The sequence below is a fragment of the Dendrobates tinctorius genome, unplaced genomic scaffold (genome assembly GCF_039654945.1).
Source record: "Dendrobates tinctorius isolate UK_male_01 unplaced genomic scaffold, ASM3965494v1 ptg000126l, whole genome shotgun sequence".
Lineage (NCBI taxonomy): Eukaryota > Metazoa > Chordata > Amphibia > Anura > Dendrobatidae > Dendrobates > Dendrobates tinctorius.
In genome coordinates this window covers 18,484,712-18,507,018 of record NW_027361794.1, presented here as the reverse complement: position 1 = coordinate 18,507,018, position 22,307 = coordinate 18,484,712, and the positions used below count along the sequence as shown (strand labels likewise).

At 44.3% G+C, this 22,307-nt stretch overlaps 1 protein-coding gene across 1 annotated transcript in view; it reads right to left on the bottom strand.

The window, feature by feature from the left end:
• Positions 1–20,416, bottom strand: part of LOC141047069 (uncharacterized) — a 30,121-nt gene extending 9,705 nt beyond the window's left edge. The window contains 7 exon segments of the mRNA XM_073542004.1: positions 1–752; positions 17,517–17,607; positions 17,802–17,899; positions 17,983–18,106; positions 18,190–18,369; positions 18,499–18,648; positions 20,308–20,416. Coding sequence (XP_073398105.1) covers positions 1–752; positions 17,517–17,607; positions 17,802–17,899; positions 17,983–18,106; positions 18,190–18,369; positions 18,499–18,576 — 1,323 coding nt within the window. The 5' untranslated portion in view covers positions 18,577–18,648; positions 20,308–20,416.
• Between the last annotated feature and the right edge of the window lie 1,891 nt (positions 20,417–22,307).

Here is a 22,307-nt window from a genome sequence, read left to right as displayed (position 1 = left end):
AGGCTTCTTCCCTGTGTGAGTTCTCTGATGTGTGATAAGATTTGATTTCTGGATAAAACATTTCCCACATTCTGAACATGAAAAAGGCTTCTGCCCTGTGTGTGTTATCTGATGTGTGATAAGATTTGATTTATATTTAAAACATTTCCCACATTCTGAACATGAAAAAGGCTTCTCCCCTGTGTGAGTCCTCTGATGTTTGATAAGATTTGATTTATCTGTAAAATATTTACCACATTCTGAACATGAAAAAGGCTTCTGCCCTGTGTGTGTTATCTGATGTGTGATAAGATTTGATCTATCTGTAAAACATTTCCCACATTCTGAACAGGAAAAAGGCTTCTCCCCTGTGTGAGTTATCTGGTGTGTAACTAGATGTGATTTCTGGTTAAAACATTTCCCACACTTGGAACAAGAAAATCTATTCTCCTCTGTGTGAATTTTTTGATATTTAAGAAAAGACTTTTCGAGGGGAAAACTATTTACATTTTCAGAACGTGAGAATGGTTTCTTTGCTTTATAAGTTTGTTTTTTAATGCTTATTTTGTGACTTTGAGTTTCCTCAGGGGTGAGTAATGAATCAGAAGACAGGACCTGTTTCAAAGGATCAGATGGTTGATCTTTGCTTTGAAGGGATGATGGAATATCTGGAGTAATGGCATTCATTTCAGTTGTATCCTGTGTAATCTCAAGATCATATGATTTAAAAATTGAAGATGTCAGCTGTCCCCCTGATCTCCTGGTACAGTCATCTGCCAAGAATAAAACCAATTATTATTATTTTTGAATAAAATCATTGAAATTTATAAAAGGTGTAATATTTTATGCAGTTTCTCATGACCCTGTTTGAAGTTAGTCAATTTTAAATTGAAAAGTCAGGATAAAGGGAAACTCTGTTGTTATTGTACAGAAATTCACACTTGGCCCTCACTGCACATTTAATGTTAGTGATCATAAAAGAGAAGTTTGGCCAGAAAGACTGGACCTGGCCTTGTAGGGACCATATGAGCACATTCAGCAGCACAGAAGGGAGAGAAAGTAGATTCATCCAATAAAATATCAGGGATCTAGGAAGCCAACAGCATCATTACCTTCCACTTTCTCTTACAGACCCATCATAATATTTTTCTTCAAGTGATTTTCTAACTTGTCAGCACATTCTATGTACACTGTCATTTGGCTTTTTAGTTTTCAGATCTGGGCAGGTAATGGTCAGCGTCTTCTAATCCCAGGTAGTAAGTGGATCCTCCAGGTTGTAACTTCTATAGAAAAGGGCTTTCAATGACCAACGTCAACTGAACTGTTTTGGGTGGTGGAAAACGTTGTCTAGCGGCAAAATGGTGATCACACGATTGTATAATATATATGGGGAAAGACTACCAAGCCGTCAGGAAAATCAATCAATAATATCCTGAAACCTGAGGCTTTAGAAAATGATTTTTGAATATGCAAATTTTATTTGTCAGTCACACAGAGCTCAACGTTTTGGCCCAGCAGGCCTTTATCAAGGATTTTTATCTTTAAAAAATATAACAATAATGTAAAATTAGGAATCATGTCTAAGAATGACACAAAATGAAATAAGTACAGTATCACTGACTGACATATTAGTGCGAGTGAAAAAAGTTATAATAAAAGAAGACATCTGGTCGATACTGGGCAATATACGCAATACATTGACAAAATTTACAGAAATAACGAAAAAGATTTTTTTCCTCTCAGGAGTAAGGACTCCATCATCAAAATAAATCCTCACAATAAATCAATAAGTACAATCTGTAAAAAAAAAAGGGAAAAAAGAGGGGAGAGAACAGTTACTCAAATACCATAAATAAAATACAGCCTAATGCAGCTTAAAGGTACCATAGAGGAAATGTGCAACAAGTAAAAGGATATAAGTACCTGTGTGGCTATATACTGAAGTTTCAAAAGCTCTAAGAAAGAAGAGGAGAACAAAAGGGTAAAAATATTATCACCGTTATCTGTTGTACTTGAAAAGATCCTTTCTCCTCTCTTACATTTGATCCCCTCATGGCTTAGAGATACATCACATTTTTTGTCTTACATTAGGGATTTGAATTTAACTTCGGTTAATTGTTACTTGGTGACTTTAGAGGTCACTAGTTTATATACTAGTATTAGCCATACAAGGGGTATTCAAGCCGTAAAAATTTTTTTAGAAAATAAAACGGATTTTTCTAGCGACATTCAATCTTTTTGTATTTCTATGTTGACTCTCATTCTAACAAAGAATTTTTTCTTATTTGAGGATCAGTTTTTTATTCAATTAACTGGCACTGCAATGGGTTCAAATCTGGTGCCCCCATATGCCAATATTTTTATGGCAGAATTTGAATTAGAGTTTGTCTACCCACATGTTCTCTTCCAACAGTACTCGGTACAGTGGAAAAGATACATAGACGACATTTCTCTCATCTGGACGGGTGACTTGATTTCTCTTGAGCGTTTTTTCCAAGATATTAATACAAAAGTTGCAGGTTTATCTTTCACTATGCAATATAATTCAGTTTCTATTCCTTTTCTTGACACCAGGGTTATTAGAGATATTGATGGTTCCCTTTCCACTGATTTGTTTGTAAAACCAAAGGACAAAAATAGTCTCCTACATTTCACTAGCTGTCATCCTAAACACATAAAAAAAAATATCTCTCCCAAGATCACAATTTTGACGTATTAACCATATTGTGTCTGATAATCTTAATCGTGTTGGTCGTTTTGCTGAAATGAAATCCAAATTCGAATCCTGAGGATATCCCGATTCCCTGTTGTCTTTTTCTCCTCCATCTATATCTAGTCCTGCAACTAAAAATAAAATAGGGTGGCCTTCGTTAACACATACCATCCCTTTATGTATCTCATCCATAAGGTTATTCGTCGACACTGGCCACTGCTCTCTAATTCTTATCCTCAGATACCCCAATTTCAAGCTCCACCTTTTATTTGTCACAAAAAACCTCCTAACTTACGCAATAGTTTAGTAAGGGCAGACATTGGTAGTTCCCGTGATTCAAGAAGACAAATTTTATTTAGGCCATTACGCAAAGGGACTTTTCCTTGCTTGCATTGTTTGCAATGTTCCAACATTACTAAAGGTGAAACCTTTACCCATCCCAGATCGGGAAAGATTTTTCCAATTAAGGACTATTACAATTGTGACTCATCATATGTAATATATTTCATAAAATGCCCATGTGGTCTCGGATATGTTAGAGAGACTACCCAACATATCCGAGACCGTATCTCTCAACATAAATCCACTATCAGCTGTAAGAGAACTCTATTACCCATTCCAGCTCATTTTATTTCTCATAACCACAATATTTCTCAGCTTCGTTATCAAGTTATTGACAGTGTACCTCTGGCTAGACGAGGTGGCAACAGGATACAAAGATTGAGAGAAAGAGAGTCCTATTGGATTTTTGTTCTTCAAACATTGGAACCTTTTGGCCTTAATAGGGAATATGAGGTTTTTTATTGATTTTTTTATTGATTTTTTCTCCACCTTTTCTCCATTTTAATTTTATATTTAACTTCCATTATGATAATGTGGAGTTTTGGTGCCTTGATCTTTTTATAGAGAGCACTATATTTACCTTATAATATTAGTTATTTTGGATATATATATGTGATAGGGAAACCTTGATTCTTTGGGGTCCCTTCATACACTCTTAGGGTCTCACTCTCCATACTTCTATGATATTAGCTGACAGAGAAGAGATCAACTCTCACCTAATCCTGTTATTCTTGCCTCTCACCTCTATAACTCTTATGATTCATGTAACTAACGAACATATCACGAGTTCCACGTAGGCCTAAGGTAGATAATGAGTACATAGTCTTAGAAATAGATAGATAAAGGGGCTATGAACCCTTATTAAGACAGGTTAATGAGGCTAATGTTAGGGTATTGTATAACCAATACCTGTTTCCACCTTTTTCTGGAAATTCCCGAATGTATCTAATAATTAACAGCCGAGTACAATCTGATTGGTTGAAATCATTTATGCTTACTCTTGAATAATCAACTGTCCAATGGAATATGATGATGTAATGTAACCGCCTACTCAAAAGAGTATATAAACTTGATCTGATTAAACAGCCGTGTGGCATTTTGCAGATACATAACCTGTCTCTGTGTTGATCTGTCACCTTGCCAGGGCAACAAGCTATCAATCTGGCTACCATCCGGTATATCCAAAGATCTCCCGTTGAGAGATAAAGATCAAACTCGTCATTTGGCGTCCCATTGGGTGGGCTGGTAGCAACAGAAGACCCCCGGCATCTGAGATCCGGCAGCCGCAGACTGAGGCCTAGAGGAAACAGACCAAAATCACCGGTGAAGGTAACAGCCATTGTTTCTTACAACTCTGTGTCTCCTCTTGTCACATGCTCTGCAGCCGGGTTTCGGGTACAGTATAGCCGTCTTCTTATATGACCAGTTGTTTCGCAAAGAACCATAGAATATCCTTGTGATACATTAACGGTATACCGGATTGGAGGTGTGAATGTGTGTGTAGAGGATGAGACTCCCTGAGTGAATTGAATGACCGTATGCATGTAATAAGGATTGTGACATAAAATCCTGAATGTATAAGGGAGTCCGTTAGGTATGCTAACTGGTCAATTGGTACCAGAAATAGAGTGGAGGAACACTAGGAAGTCAAACACATAGTCACACCTGAATGAATGAGATAAGCTGAAACCAATATATTTTGCTATTGTCGCGGAGCCACGCAGAGAAAGAGGCAAAGAAGTTGCTAAAAGGTTTAGGAATGGAGGGTGATCCACTGTATTACTCTCTCTGGGAGTCTGCTCTAGCAACAAGCAGGGGATGGATTGCTGACAATGAGTTAATAAAACAAGCAAAGGCTTGGGCAGAGGTAGCAAAGGAAATGAAGAGAGAAGGTTGTTGGGTTAAGGAAGAAACCCCGAAAGGAAAACAAGGAAAGTGAAAACACCTCCACCTTATCAGGCCCATCCTATGGCAGGACTTGTGTGTGTGGACAGCAAAACCCCGACTGGCGTGAACAATGTTCTGCCTGCGGGAGACCAAGACCCCACAAGGGCACAGGGATATACCCAGTCCTGCAGGGTCAGACTCAGTATCAGGTCCCTGGGTACAACAACATAGTAGTAAAACCAGAAGACAGTATGCTGATTACAATGGAAGAAGGGGAATATCAGACCATGGACATGACTGGTATCGCAGCAGCTGCAACATCTACCCCCGCACGACCGACTATACAAACAACTACTGTGTCTCATTACAGACCATGGAGTCCAAAGGACCAAATGACATTAAAGACGCCCCAGACCCATTTGACTTGCCAATGGCCTTTTATATATGGATGGTAGGATTAACCAACACCTACACCTGCACATGGATGGACTTACGAGTCCCTCCTGAGGGGGAAAATTGGGGATGCAAGAATGGAGTCAGTATTAGAGGACATAAACAGAGCTGGAAGGTCATACAGTGCAGAGAGTAGACTGGGAGCACAGTACGTAAGAACTATAGAGTCAGGGATGCATTTCCTGAGAAGTCTGCAAGCATGGAGTTGAGGGAAGGAGGGGGAATGCACTATCTCCCTTCTGGATGTGGTACAGGGTCCTAAGGAGACAGTAGACCAGTTCTGGGGGAACTTGAAGTTGAGATATGCAGATCTGGGCAATGACAACATGGGAGAAGCAGGAAGGAAACGTTTCCATGGAGCTTTTATGGCAGGGCTTAGATCACAGCTCAGACAGAGGGTGCAGGCAGCTAAGCCCGACTGGAGGACATTCCTCATAGAAGACTTAGTGCGTGTGGCAAAAGGTGTTGAGTAAGTCCAGAGGATGAAGCCAGTACATATACAGTATGCGTCCAATGACACCCAGACAGGTCAGAAAGCTATCCCAGCCAAAAATTACCGCAGGCAGATTGAATGTTACTAGTGCGGTAAGATGGGCCATATTAGCCGACAGTGCAGATCAACCAGAAAAGAGAACCAGGCCATGACGGACGTCCCGACCCAAGACCCACAATAGGAAATAGGCAACCCCGTAGCCATCTACCCCCTTAGGACACCTTCCTGTTAAAAAACAGGTCCACAAGGGGTAGTCTCAGTATCTCTCCCAGATGGTAAGAAAATCCCATTCCTGGTGGATACGGGGGCAGCCAAAACTGTTATTCGCCAGGAACATGTGAAACCATCTGACATATCCGACGAAACCATTTACACTCAAGGGTTTGAGGGACTGATACAGAAATGTAAAATGACAAAACCATTGCCCCTTCGACTGGCTGACCGCACATGCATAACTAAGCTGCTAATTAGTGACAAAACACCTGTAAACTTACTTGGTTCTGATGTACTGCAAGCTATACAGGCACATATCTTGTATGAATCTGACGGGAATGTGAAATTGAAGGCTGGAGTCTCTGAGCGCACCCTGTGCAAAGTTCTAGCCTGCATGTATTTTTCTGACTCCCCCGCCCTTTCAGAAGAGAATAGGGAGTTAGCGCAGATCCCAGACTCGCTATGGTCAAAGTCTAAAACTGACATCGGACACATGCCAGTCTCTCCTGTAATGATTAACCTGAAACCAGGAGAGAGACCACAGCAATTAAAACAGTATCCATTAAGCACAGCTCAAGACGAAGCTATAGGCAAAACATATTACAGAATTAATTACCTCTGGGGTAATCAAACTCACAAAATCTATAGCCAACACCCCCTTGTTCGCCGTGAAACTGAAAGGCAGGAAAGCGGAGCCAGTTACTTACAGGATGGTTCATGATCTTAGAGCCATAAATGCTGTCACAGTATTACTGACACCAGTAGTTCCGAATCCGCATACGATTTTGTCACAGATCCCTTCAACAGCTGCCTATTTCAGTTGTATTGACCTGGCAAATGCTTTCTTTTCTGTCCCTTTGCATCCGGACTGTCAGTATTTGTTTGCTTTTACTTTTAGGGACCAACAGTATACATGGCTGGTGCTGCCGCAGGGAGCTCAAAACTCTCCGACCCTGTATACTGCTGCTTTGCAATTCATTTTGCAGGATTGGGACACCAAACATGCTGAGGTTGTCTTACTTCAGTATGTTGATGACCTACTCCTTTGTGCCCCAAACAGAGATGTATGCTGCGAAGCTACAATCTCATTGCTTCTACATCTTGCTGCCAAAGGGTGTAAGGCATCCAGAGAAAAGTTACAGTTTTTTCAGCCAAAAGTTGTTTCTCGGACATTGCATATCACAGGGTGCACGCCAGTTGACAGAGGACAGGAAAAAGGCAATTGAAGTGCTAAAACCACCCACAGGGGTTCAACATCTACGTACCTTCCTGGGGCTGGCATAATATTGTAGGCCTTGGATTCGTTCTGCATCCATTCTCATGCAGCCACTCTATTATTGTGTGCCCTCTCAACCCTTCAGACTTGATCAGGAAGCACTAGACAGTTTCTACTCAAACTAGCAATCGTCTCTGCCCCAGCTCTAGGCACCCCAGACTATACCAAACTTTTCCTCCTGTACTGCACAGAAATGCAAGGACATGCTACAGGGGTCCTAACCCAAAAACATGGTCAGCAAAACAGGCCTGTGGCATACTACTCAGCCCACCTGGACCTTGTAGCGAGAGGAGCACCATCTTGTGTCCGAGCAGTAACAGCTGTCACATTCCTTCTTGACACAGCATCAGAGATCATACTGGACTACTCTGCAACCATCTACGCTCCACATGACTTGCACAGCAATCTTAACCAAGTTCAACCCAAGCACATTTCTGTAGTCAGACACCTGAGACTGCAGTGTGCACTTCTCATGCCTCCCAATGTCATTCTGAAACGATGTACAACTTTGAATCCAGCCACTCTCATTCCCATTAATGTGGTGGATTCAAAAGGGGGGAAGAAGGACAAGGCAAACCACTGTTTTTGCAGAAATTGACTGAAGAGGAGCTTTTTGATGTATATCATGAACATGATTGTATGGCCCTTATGGCCCAAGAGACAGCAGGTTTTTCACATGTTTCTGATGTACCTCTCGCTAATCCAGATGTTGAGCTTTTCACAGATGGATCTCGAAGCATCGGTGAAGACGGACGGTTCTACACTGGTTATGCAGTGGTAACAGCACGAGGTAGTAAAAGCAGAACCACTCCCTCCTTATATGTCTGCGCAGGAGGCGGAGTTGACAGCACTCATTGAAGCGCTTAAAGGGGCTGACGGTAGACGCTACATTTACACAGACTCATGGTATGCTTTTGGGGTGGCCCATGACTACGGTCCTATATGGAGGGCAAGAGACTTTCTTACATCAACAGGCACTCCTATTAAACATGGGCACCTCATCAAACAACTGATGGAAGCGTTGCTGCTGCCCAAAGAGGTTGCCATAGTTAAGGTAAAGGCACATACAAAGCTTAATATCACCGAAGCAAGAGGAAACGACATAGCGGATCGAGCTGCCAAAGAAGCAGCTAGAAGACCCAGACACAATGAGATCCCTGAGGCACCTCCACTGGTTATGGTAAGCACTGAGTGTAACCACTTCGACTTGAGTATCTTGCAGGCTCTGACTCGGCAGACAACCGGGGAAGAGAAACAGGTCTGGTCGAAAGCTGGAGCACGTGACCATGAAGGTTTGTGGATGGGGGGACAGCGGGTGTGTCTGCCAAGATCCTTGTACCCCGTCATGGCTCAAGCAGCCCATGGACCGACGTACCTTTCTAAAAATGCTATGTGTTCTTTGGTGGATAAGCAATGGATTGCCCCCACGTTTCACAACGGTTGCTACTAGGCATGTCTGACATGCGCACAACACAACCCAGGAGGTGTAGTGAAAGTACCACAGAAACACATACCTAAGCCCCTCTACCCGTTTCAACGACTGCAGATTGACTTCATACAGTTACCCCAAGTAGCAACGTATGAATATGGGCTCGTGTGTGTTGACCTCTTTTATGGGTGGCCAGAAGCATTCCCGATGCCGAAAGCCACTGCAAGGGCTACTGCAAAGAAGCTGATGTCAGAAGTTTTCTGTAGGTTCGGACTACCTGAAACCATAGAGTCCGATAGAGGTACCCACTTCACTGGAGAGGTAATGCAGCATGTTATGCAAATGTTGGGGGTCACACAAGCATTCCACACACCCTACAGACCCCAAGCAAGTGGTAAGGTTGAGCGGCTGAATGGGACACTTAAGTTAAAGATTCAAAAAGCAAGTGAGGAATTGGGGAAACCTTGGACAGAATGTATACCCCTAGCTTTGTTCTCCATTAGGTACACACCTAATAGAAAGACAAAAGTGTTCCCCTATGAAGTTTTGTTTGGGTCAGCGCCAAGGTTAGGCCTATACTTCCCACAGACACTGCAGCTACAGTGTGACAATCTCACTAGCTATATCCAGAGCCTTCAGAAGAGGCTCTCACTTGTGCATAAACAAGTCTTTGATTCTATTCCAGACCCAGAGAATCAAGAAGGAACCCACTCTCTCCAACCAGGAGATTGGGTGGTGGTTAAAAGACACACACAGAAACCACTGGAACCAAGGTTCGACGGTCCATTCCAAGTTCTCCTCACTACATCCACTTCAGTGAAGCTTGAAGGAAAACCCACTTGGATTCATGCCAGCCACTGCAAGGCCCTGGAACGGAAGAAGGATGATCCTGTTCCTGTTGCTGATGACAGCCTTGCTCCAAAAGGGACAGACGCAGAGAAACCAAAATGACATTTTAAAGACAGCAGCTCCTTTTAGATTTGATTTTAAGAAACATGTGTACTGGATGAATTACATTTACTATAATCAACAGAGGTTTATAAATTACACTAGAGATGCAATAAGGGGAATAACAGATCAAGCTAGGCCCAACACCTTCCACTAACACAATAAAATACGTGAATACTCCCCCAAGAATTGACAAGGTTGAGAATGAGATATGATCTCTCAACTCACTCCAGGGAATTTGGTGAAGAAAATAATAACAAGCCCAACACTGGCGCTTAGGCCTTTGAAGTACCTGGAGGAAGGAGGGTGAGAGAATGATATCTGTTCTCAAAAGGGGGGACTGATAGGGAAACCCTGATTCTTTGGGGTCCCTTCATACACTCTTAGGGTCTCACTCTCCATACTTCTATGATATTAGCTGACAGAGAAGAGATCAACTCTCATCTAATCCTGTTATTCTTGCCTCTCACCTCTATAACTCTTATGATTCATGTAACTAAAGAACACATCACGAGTTCCACGTAGGCCTAAGGTAGATAATGAGTACATAGTCTTAGAAATAGATAGATAAAGGGGCTATGAACCCTTATTAAGACAGGTTAATGAGGCTAATGTTAGGGTATTGTATAACCAATACCTGTTTCCACCTTTTTCTGGAAATTCCCGAATGTATCTAATAATTAACAGCCGAGTACAATCTGATTGGTTGCCGAATATGAATATGATTGGTTGAAACCATTTATGCTTACTCTTGAATAATCAACTGTCCAATGGAATATGATGATGTAATGTAACCGCCTACTCAAAAGAGTATATAAACTTGATCTGATTAAACAGCCGTGTGGCATGTTGCAGATACATAATCTGTGTTGATCTGTCACCTTGCCCGGGCAACAAGCTATCAATCTGGCTACCATCCGGTATATCTAAAGATCTCCCGTTGAGAGATAAAGATCAAACTCGTCATATGTATGTATGTGTATACATGTATCCCTCAATATGTGTACACATGCAAACATTCGTAGGTTTTCTCATAAGTAACATGTTATGAGTAGTGTTGAGCATTCCGATACCGCAAGTATCGGGTATCGGCCGATACTTGCTGTATCGGAATTCCGATACCGACTTCCGATATTTTTTCAATATCGGAATTCGGCATCGGAATCGGAAGTTCAGTTGATTGACGGCCTGACGTCATCATGATGCGCGGTGTGTGCGCATCATGATGCGCCGTCATTTCGGGCCTTCCGGGGGTCTCTGCCGGCCTGCCGTGCCGGCCTGCCGGGGGGCTGTGTGGACTGCCCGGGGTCTGTACCGGCCTGCCAGGGGGCTGTGCCGGCCTGCCGGTGGTCTGTGCACCCTGTGGGGGTCTGTACCGGCCTGCCGGGGGGCTGTGCCGGCTGTGCTGATGTCCGGGGGTCTGTGCAAGCATCGTCCGATGGGACTACAAGTCCCATCGGGCGATGCCTGCTACCATGACAGTGATTGACACATTAGCCAATGATGGGACAGTAGTAGTCCCATCATCCGGCTAATGTGTTAAATGTTAAAAAAAAAAAAAAATACTACATACATACTACATGCATGCTACATACATACTACATACATGCTACATACATACTACATACATGCTACATACATACTACATGCATGCTACATACATACTACATGCTACATACATACTACATGCTACATACATACTACATGCTACATACATACTACATGCTACATACATACTACATACATACTACATACATACTACATACATGCTACATACATACTGCATGCTACATACATACTACATACATACTACATACATACTACATGCATGCTACATACATACTACATATATACTACATGCATGCTACATACATACTACATGCTACATACATACCACATACATACTACATACATGCTACATACATACTGCATGCTACATACATACTACATACATACTACATACATACTACATGCATGCTACATACATACTACATGCATGCTACATGCATGCTACATACATACTACATGCTACATACATACCACATACATACTACATACTACATATATACTACATGCATGCTACATACATACTACATGCTACATACATACCGCATACATACTACATACATACTACATACATACTACATGCTACATACATACTACATGCATGCTACATACATACTACATGCTACATACATACCACATACATACTACATACATACTACATACATACTACATGCTACATACATACTACATATATACTACATGCATGCTACATACATACTACATGCTACATACATACCACATACATACTACATACATGCTACATATATACTACATGCATGCTACATACATACTACATATATACTACATGCATGCTACATACATACTACATGCTACATGCATGCTACATACATACTACATACATACTACATGCTACATCCAATGACGGAAGGTAGGTATCCTTCCGCAGCAATGGCATAAAGTGAGACTAGGGACTTTTTTTTTTTTTAAGTGGCGGAGGAATACAGTGCGGAAGGATACCTACCTTCCGTCATTGGATTCCTGCAGCCCGTAGAGAACGGCAGCAACAGCTGATGCTGCAGTTCTCTACCCAAGATCGTCGTGGGACACACTCGTGGACTGCTTCGGATCGTGGGTGAGTATTTTTGTGGTTTGTTATGTTAATATTTATTCCGGAAAAGACAATGGCTTCGGGGAACAATGTGACAAGTATTGGTAAGTATGTTACTCTATGTTATATGTACTGTATGTCTATGTATGTATTGTATGAATGTATTGTATGTATGTAGTATATATGTGGTATGTATGTAGCATGTAGTATGTATGTAGTATGTATGTAGCATGCATGTAGCATGCAGTATGTATGTAGCATGCATGTAGTATATATGTAGTATGTATGTGGTATGTATGTAGCATGTAGTATGTATGTAGCATGCATGTAGTATGTATGTAGCATGCATGTAGTATATACGTAGTATGTATGTAGCATGTAGTATGTAGCATGCATGTAGTATATATGTAGTATGTATGTAGCATGTAGTATGTATGTAGCATGCATGTAGTATATATGTAGTATGTATGTAGCATGTAGTATGTATGTATGTAGCATGCATGTAGTATGTATATGGTATGTATGTAGCATGCAGTATGTATGTAGCATGCATGTAGTATATATGTGTTATGTATGTGGTATGTATGTAGCATGCATGTAGTATGTATGTAGTATGTATGTAGTATATATGTAGTATGTATGTAGCATGTAGTATGTATGTAGTATGTATGTAGCATGCATGTAGCATGCAGTATGTATGTAGCATGCATGTAGTATATATGTAGTATGTATGTAGCATGTAGTATGTAGCATGCATGTAGTATATATGTAGTATGTAGCATGTAGTATGTATGTAGCATGCATGTAGTATATATGTGTTATGTATGTAGCATGTAGCATGCATGTAGTATGTATGTAGTATATATGTGGTATGTATGTAGCATGCAGTATGTATGTAGCATGCATGTAGTATATATGTAGTATGTATGTTGCATGTAGTATTTATGTAGTATGAATGTAGCATGTATGTAGTATGTAGTATGAATGTAGCATGTATGTAGTATGCATGTTGTATGTATGTAGCATGTAATTTTTTTTTTTTTTACATTTAACACATTAGCCGGATGATGGGACTACTACTGTCCCATCATTGGCTAATGTGTCAATCACTGTCATGGTAGCAGGCATCGCCCGATGGGACTTGTAGTCCCATCGGACGATGCCTGCACAGCCCCCCGGCAGGCCGGCACAGCCCCCCGGCAGGCCGGCACAGCCCCCCGGAGCCTGCACAGCCCCCCGGCAGGCCGGCACAGCCCCCCGGCAGGCCGGCACAGCCCCCCGGAGCCTGCACAGACCACCGGCAGGCCGGCACAGACCACCGGAGCCTGCACAGACCCCCTGGCAGGCCGGCACAGCCCCCCGAAAGGCCCGTACAGACCCCAGAGAGGCTGTACAAGGGCAGGAAAGGGTTTTTCTTATTCCGATACCGGAAGTCCCATAGACTTGAATGGGACTTCCGGTATCGGAATCGGCGATACCGATACTTTTTTTAAAGATCGGCCGATACCATCCGATACGATACTTTGAAGTATCGGACGGTATCGCTCAACTCTAGTTATGAGCATTGTATAGGTACCGTATATACTCGAATATAAGCCGAGATTTTCAGCCCGTTTTTTTGGGCTGAAAGTCCCCCTCTCGTCTTATATTCGAGTCATATACACCGGGGGTCAGAGGGGGAGGGGGGGGGCGGGGGTGTCAGGTCATACTTACCCGTCCTGACGCTGTGTCTTGAGCCCCCAGCTTCTCCCCGTGCTCTCTCTTCCTGCCTTCAGCGGTCACGTGGTGCCGCTCATTAAAACTCATGAATATGCGCATATTCATGAGTTTTAATGAGCGGCACCACGTGACCGCTGAAGGCAGGAAGAGAGAGCGCGGAGAAGCTGGGGGCTCAAGACACAGCGTCAGGACGGGTAAGTATAGCGATACTCACCTGTCCTGCGTCCATGGCTGCTTGCTGCTGTCTGTCATCGGTCAGTGACTTCAGACAGCAGAGGGCGGTGACGTGATTAGTGCGCGCCGCGCCCCCTGCAGTCTGAACGTCACTGACTGATGACGTGCAGATAGCGGTGAGCAGCCATGGACGCAGGACAGGTGAGTATCTGACACCCAGCGACGGAGAGGTGAGTATGTCATTTTTTTTATTTTTACATGCAGCAGCAGCACATGGGGGCATAATCTAAGGAGCTTCTTATGGGGGCAGCATATGGGGGAATAATATGGAGCTTCTAATGGGGGCAGTATATGGGGGAACAATATGGAGCTTCTAATGGGGGCAGTATATGGAGCTTCTAATGGGGCAGTATATGGGGGAACAATATGGAGCTTCTAATGGGGGCAGTATATGGGGGCACAATATGGAGCTTCTAATGGTGGCAGCATATGGGGGAACAATATGGAGCTTCTAATGGGGGCAGTATATGGAGCTTCTAATGGGGGCAGTATCTGGGGGAACAATATGGAGCTTCTAATGGGGGCAGCATATGGGGGAACAATCTATGGAGCTTCTTATGAGGGCAGCATATGGGGGAATAATCTATGGAGCATTTCCCACCCTAGGCTTATACTCGAGTCAATAAGTTTTCCCAGTTTTTTGTGGCAAAATTAGGGGGGTCGGCTTATACTCGGGTCGGCTTATACTCGAGTATATACTGTATTTATATAAGTGCCTCATATGTGTCTATGTAATATAAGAATAATTTTTTCTTTCTCTTTTTATTCTTTTACAGAACTAATCGCGGAAGGAAGGTACCCACTTTCGGTTCTGATCTTTTTCACTTGGTGGTGTTTTCCCCCCTTTTCTTTTTTCTTTCCCTCCCTCTATTTCTTGTTTTTATAACAATTTTACACATACATGCGATATAGACCTTCAGATTTGACCTGGCTCAGATATTTGTAATATAATATACTTATAATTATACACATATTTTCCCCTTTTTTCATTATTTCTAGCGCTTGCGCTGTAGCGGTCATTATTTATACATTATCACTCCTCCTTGCCACACTTCCGGTTTCGGACATGATTATGCCCCACTTCCATCCAGAGGGACGGTCTGCATACGCGCGGTTAAACATTAAGCTTCTCTGACACACTTCCTTTTTACTCGTACAGATCATGCCCCACTTCCGTCCGGAGAGACGGTTTGCGCATGCGCGATATTGGCGCAATTGGACGCCTGTACCCCTCCAGCTGTAGCGCATTTGTGTCATGAGTAGAATATAAAAGAGACACAAGTTCCGGCCCATACACATGCACACACTCCACAGGCAGCGGCGCAGTCCCAAGTTACCGCATTTCTCGTTCTAGGTTTGTAAAGATTAGCTATATACCGCTTATATTACAATATACTTACAATGCTTTCTTCTGTCATACTCTGGTTTTTACCTTATTTTTACCCTTTTTTTCTCCTCTTCTTTCTTAGAGCTTTTGAAACTTCAATATATAGCCACACAGGTACTTATATCCTTTTACTTGTTGCACATTTCCTCTATGGTACCTTTAAGCTGCGTTAGGCTGTATTGTATTTATGGTATTTGAGTAACTGTTCTCTCCCCACTTTTCCTCTTTTTTTACAGATTGTACTTATTGATTTATTGTGAGGATTTATTCTGATGATGGAGTCCTTACTCCTGAGAGGAAAAAAATCTTTTTCGTTATTTCTGTTCAATGTATTGCGTATATTGATTAGACGTCTTCTTTTTGTCATGATCCAGGCTGGATCTGACAATAAATGTACAAGTAACCTTTTTTTCCCTTGAGCTGTGTGCTCGGCGTTGGTTTTGCCCCCCGGTGGCCATTAGGGTCATTGCACTGTGGTGGTTTCAGTTCTAGTTTGCCCCCGGTGGCCGTTAGGGTCATTGCACACTGGTTACTTTGGTTTATTGAACGTTATTATTTAGCAGGTGTGATTGCTCTGGCTGACCTTTAAAAGAGTGTCAGGTGTTGCAATCAGCGTGGGTGATATTGCTCAGTTGCAACCAAGCCTTGTTGAAGGAAGGAGCTGGAGGAGAGTCCCGGGCAGCTCAGTCAGAGTCCTGGAGGGGCAGCTATGGTGTCAGTGAGGAGTGCTTGCATAGCTTGATGGAGTGGCAGCTATGGTGTCAGTGAGGAGTTCTTGCAAAGCTTGGTGCAGTGGCAGCTATGGTGTAAAGCTGCACTCATGATGCTGGACTTTGTTGCTGAAAAGCTACACTTGGATGCTGGACTTTGTTTCTGGACTGCTGCACTCAGGTTCTGGACTCTGTTACTCCAAGGCTGCACGCTGGTGTTGGACCCGGTGGGAGGAAAAGGTGCACTCAGGTGTTGGACTCTGTTGCTGGGAGCATAAGCAACAGAGCAAAGCTAAGTGGTGTTTCCCTGTATTGTCACTTTCCTCAGTGTGTGTTTAGTGCAGTGGTGGGATTAGTTTCTGCACCGTCCACTTCACTAGTAAGGGATTGGCGCAGGGCGAGTTAGGGATTTTAGGTTCCTGATCGGCGCCCGGTGCGGAACCGGCCTAGGGTTCGTGAGGAGTGCAGGGCCACTGGCTCAGGGGTTGCAGGAGGTCTCCACGTCCCCGTTCCCTATCGCAGGGCCCTCCATTGTATCGGTTTCCCTGGTGTTTCCCTTTATTGTTTAAATTCACCCTCCTGGAGGCGGTGTATCCAGAGATACGTGTATACTGAAATTCGCCTGCTGGAGGCGGGGTATCCAGCTGGACGTTCTATTATTTAAATTCGCCCTGCTGGAGGCGGTGTATCCAGGGTCATGCGTGTCATATAAATTCGCCCTGCTGGAGGCGGTGTGTCCAGCCACACGTGACCATGACACTTTTATTATAAACTTTATTTCACTTCCACTAATATGTCAGTCAGTGATACTGTACTTATTTCATTTTGTGTCATTCTTAGACAGGATTCCTAATTTTACATTATTGTTATATTTTGTTTAGATAAATATCCTTGATAAAGGCCTGCTCGGCCGAAACGTTGGGCTCTGTGTGACTAATAAAATTTGCATATTCAAAAATCATTTTCTAAAGCCTGAGGTTTTATGATAGTATTGATCACACGATTGTGATACGGCCTGACTACACCATCGATAAAGCTGCCATAGCCGGTGACTGAGAAGAATCTGTGACTTGTCTATATTTAGTGGTCAGTACTCACCCGACCGGTTATAAGCAGTAATCTCCTCTTTACATCTCTCATCACCCCTCACATATGTCTCTGTAGTATTAATATGGGTCAGATCTTCACCCTAAAATAAATATTGTAAAAGTCACAGATGGAGAAGTCACATCTATGATCAGCTCTAATCCTGCCATCTCCACCGCTCTCATTACACAAGTATAAAACATATAATACTGTGGGATAAAACAAGACTGAGCACAAGACCGTCACAGCCGTCTACACATCATCGGTGAGATCTCATGACACCGTCTCTCCATCTACCTGATGATCCTGAGGAACATTGGGATCTCCATGTTTACAGTCCTGTGGAAGAAAAGGACGGGGACATCTCTCTGGTATTGTCCTCTTACTGGACAGGTCTGGAAGAAACACATACAGGGACTGAATTCATTCTTTACATGCAGATAATTATAGGCCGTGTGTATTTAGGCCTGTCTATTACCTGGTGATGTGAGGGGCTGGGGAACCTCCATCATGACGTCCTTGTACAGATCTTTGCGTCCTTCTAAATACTCCCACTCCTCCATGGAGAAATAGACAGCGACATCCTGACACCTTATAGGAACCTGACACATACAATGATACCGTCATCCCCCCGATCCCTTCATAGCGTTACTGTGTAGTATCCCAGCATTCCCAGCAGTGTCACCTCTCCAGTCAGCAGCTCAATCATCTTGTAGGTGAGTTCTAGGATCTTCTGGTCATTGACGTCCTCATGTATCAGTGGGTGAGGTGGAGGCCCCGTGATTGGGCTCAGGGGTCTTCCCCATCCCTCAGACACAGGGTCCTGACAGCGCTCACTAGAGGTCTTCTTCACTACTGTGTAATCCTGGTTATGGAGAGACACATTAATAAATCTCACTACAGACATTTCCAGAGTCCTCACCTCTCCAGTTCTGTCCATCTGTTATTCCCATAGATAAGAATGATGTAATGTGACGTCATCAGAATCTCTCACTTCTCCAGTAAGGCGGAAGAGGATCTCTAGGGTGAGGTGTAATATCCTCTCCGCCATCTTGTCTCTGTCCATATCCATCTTTGATGGGTAAATCAGGAAAATTCTCTTAAGTAGAAGATCTTCACTGAGAGGATCCGATATTGTAGAGACCTGAATGAGAAGATGAGCCGATGTAACATCATAAATATCCTGTGTAATAATACAATTACTGGAGATAATAAGGGAAACATATGAGATTTATTATTTTACAGTATTTAGTTTTCTTCTTTACATCTACTAATAAAACCTATATATTTAGGCCACAGACATCAAGCAGTTTCTTCCTTGGAGTCGGCAGCTGAATACGTTCCTCATAGACTCATCTTCCATAACGCTAATTCTCGTCTCATTACCGACACTGGAATCGGCATTAGCAATACTGCAGGAGATATTCATTACACGGGACAGGAGAAATAACTACTTCATGATGAGGACGACATCTTCATCTTCTACTACGGCTCTAGAAACATATTTGTCCAGAGTCCGTCACTGACTCCATCCCCACCGGCCGTCTATATGAAGGTTTCCCGTCTTCCCCGCACTGTAATCTTCTATCACGTTAGATCTCAGGTCTGAGTCACACACAGAAGTTTGAGGCTTTTAGAAAAACTTCTTTGTAAGAACAACAAGACAGGAGATATATGAGGCCAATGTCTCCATGTACAGTGGTTTTTTTTAGCATTTTCCTGTAGGATTCCGTATATTACATGAAAAACACAAAAAATAAATAAAATTGGGGATGGAGATACTGTGGAACATAATTCTGTGTGCGGGAACCAAGAAAGGGGCTCTATGGCATTAAGTATGGGGAAGAGTGAGAACTGATTATCTCCTGGTTTGGGTGGAAACATATTGTGTGTGGAGGATGGCGATACTGGGGGAACATTATACTGTATATGGGGCCAAGTAAGAGGCCCCGTACTATGAGAGTAATACAGGTTTCCTCGGTTCTCGTGTTTCATAGTTGGGTCGTTTGTATCAATCAGCGGAAAAGGAACAAAACCATTGTGATTCATATAAGGAGACAACACAGAAACCCCTAAATATAACATTTTATACCAACCCCACAATCTGTGACTCTTCAGGGTAAATCGCTCTCTCACCATTGGATTAGAGCTGATACTATGAAGCTAAAGAGACTAAAAAGATGTGGAGAATCCCCACCGACCTCAACCCGCAGAGCCGCACTCCACATAGAGAATAATGGAGCCTCCGGCACCGACCTCCACCCGCAGAGCCGCACTCCACATAGAGAATAATGGAGCCTCCGGCACCGACCTCCACCCGCAGAGCCGCACTCCACATAGAGAATAATGGAGCCTCCAGCACCGACCTCCACCCAAAGAGCCGCACTCCACATAGAGAATAATGGAGCCTCCGGCACCGACCTCCACCCGCAGAGCCACACTCCGCATAGAGAATAATGGAGCCTCCGGCACCGACCTCCACCCAAAGAGCCGCACTCCACATAGAGAATAATGGAGCCTCCAGCACCGACCTCCACCCAAAGAGCCGCACTCCACATAGAGAATAATGGAGCCTCCGGCACCGACCTCCACCCACAGAGCCGCACTCCACATAGAGAATGGAGCCTCCAGCACCGACCTCCACCCAAAGAGCCGCACTCCACATAGAGAATAATGGAGCCTCCGGCACCGACCTCCACCCACAGAGCCGCACTCCACATAGAGAATAATGGAGCCTCCAGCACCGACCTCCACCCAAAGAGCCGCACTCCACATAGAGAATAATGGAGCCTCCGGCACCGACCTCCACCCGCAGAGACGCACTCCACAGAGAATAATGGAGCCTCCGGCACCGACCTCCACCCGCAGAGCCGCACTCCACATGTATGGCAGTTCTGTGTGCACAGGACCTGTGATGAGGTCACAGGAGGGGAGGAGTCAGGGGTCACATGATCAGGGGCCTCAGTGTATGCAGGACTCTGCTGTGCTGGTTGTCTTGGTGCTGGATGAGGGGAAGTTTCTGTGTGGAGTCAGGAGGGGTTTACAGGGTGGATGTAGCAGAGCCGTGTGTGTACGAGGTGTACGGAGAGGAGCCGTGTTCGGAGTGGAGCTGCGTGTGTGTGTGTGTGTGTGTCGTCCGGATGAACCCTCTGGAAAAGTTCTCCTGAATATACTCCGACATGGCCTGACAAAGGGTAGATCCTTTTCCTGGGCAGCGAGGAACCTGGAACAAGCTTGATCGGGCAATCATACGGGCGGTGTGGAGGAAGGACCTCAGCCTCCTTCTTATTGAAGACGTCCGTATAGCCCCAATAAGCCGAAGGGAGACCTGCGGGAGCAGAGGTGGACTGTGGGAGATTAACAGGACGAATTGGCTGCAGACACTGCTTCTGGCAGGAGGATCCCCCAACGTAGCACATCACCCGAGCGCCAATCAAGGATAGGTTCATAGGACCTGAGCCAAGGAAACACAAGCAACAATGCATGTGAGAGGTTCGGTAGTACGTACAAGGCAATGCTCTCCTAATGAAGGGCCCCAATCTGTAGTACTATTTCTTCGGTCACCATGGTGACGAGCTCTTACAGAAGTCTTCCATCCACCGATGCAATCAAACGTGGTCTGTCCAGGGAAACAACAGGAATCTGAAGCCTCCTGACAGTCTCGAGACTACTTTAATAAAGTTGCCTGCCGTTCCCGAATCCACATAGGCCACCTCGGAGTAACGTCTCTGTTCCAGGTATATCAAAACTTCAAAAATCAAGGGAGATGAGGAATCAGGAACTCCTAAGAAGGCCTCCCCTACCTGTCCTAGAGGAAGAAGTAAACCAGCCTCTCAGGAAGCCTTGCGGGATCGTTCCTGGAAACGCAAATCTATGCATGTGGCCAGGGAGAATAAATCCTCCAAGGAGGTTGAAGTATCTCGCCCCACGAGCTCATCCTTAATCCAGCCTGACAGCCCATGCCAGAAAGCACCAACCAGAGCCTCATCATTCCATCCCAACTCGGAGGCTAGGATGCGGAAGCAGATGGCACACTGAGCTACTGACAGGGAACCTTGGCGAAGGTTGAAAAGGGACCCAGTCATGGAGGCCAGCCGTCCCGGTTCATCGAAGACCCTGCGAAAAGTCTCCAAAAAAGCTGCCAATTGGGAGACAATGGGGTCATCACGCTCCCACAGGGGATTCACCCAAACCAAGGCCTCTCCCTCTGGAAGAGATAAAATGAAAGCCACCTTTGCCCGGTCGGTGGGATACCACAGGGGCAGGAGTTCAAAATGGATGCTGCACTGAGTCAAAAAATCCCTGCACAGATTGGGATCCCCAGAAAACTTAGATGGCTTGCAAGGACGAGGCGGGAAATGTGGCAAGGACACAAAGCCAAAGCCACGGGGTGCTACCTGTACGGAAGCCGCGGAAAACGTGGTGACAGCAGGGTCCATGGCCTGGTTATTCTGTAACGCCTCAGGAAGGCGAGCAATAAGAGTGGACTCTCTGGACTGTGGAACAGATAGCTCCAGGGCGAGCTGACCTAGTGAAGACTGACCCCTATACAGGGATCATCAGGGACAGGCCCAGGGATCTCTAATTCTGTGACGACTCCTGGAGTGGACCTTCTGGGTCGTGACACCAACCCACCTAGGGCGAGCTGACCTAGTGAGGACCACTCCCTATACAGGGAGTGTCAGGGGCAAGCCTAAGGGGATGAGCTACCACGACAGCTGGAACCAGGTGGCCGGCTCACAGGAGACACGAATGATGTGTCTAGCAACAGGGAATGTGCAGAGTACAAGAGTGTGCAAAGCG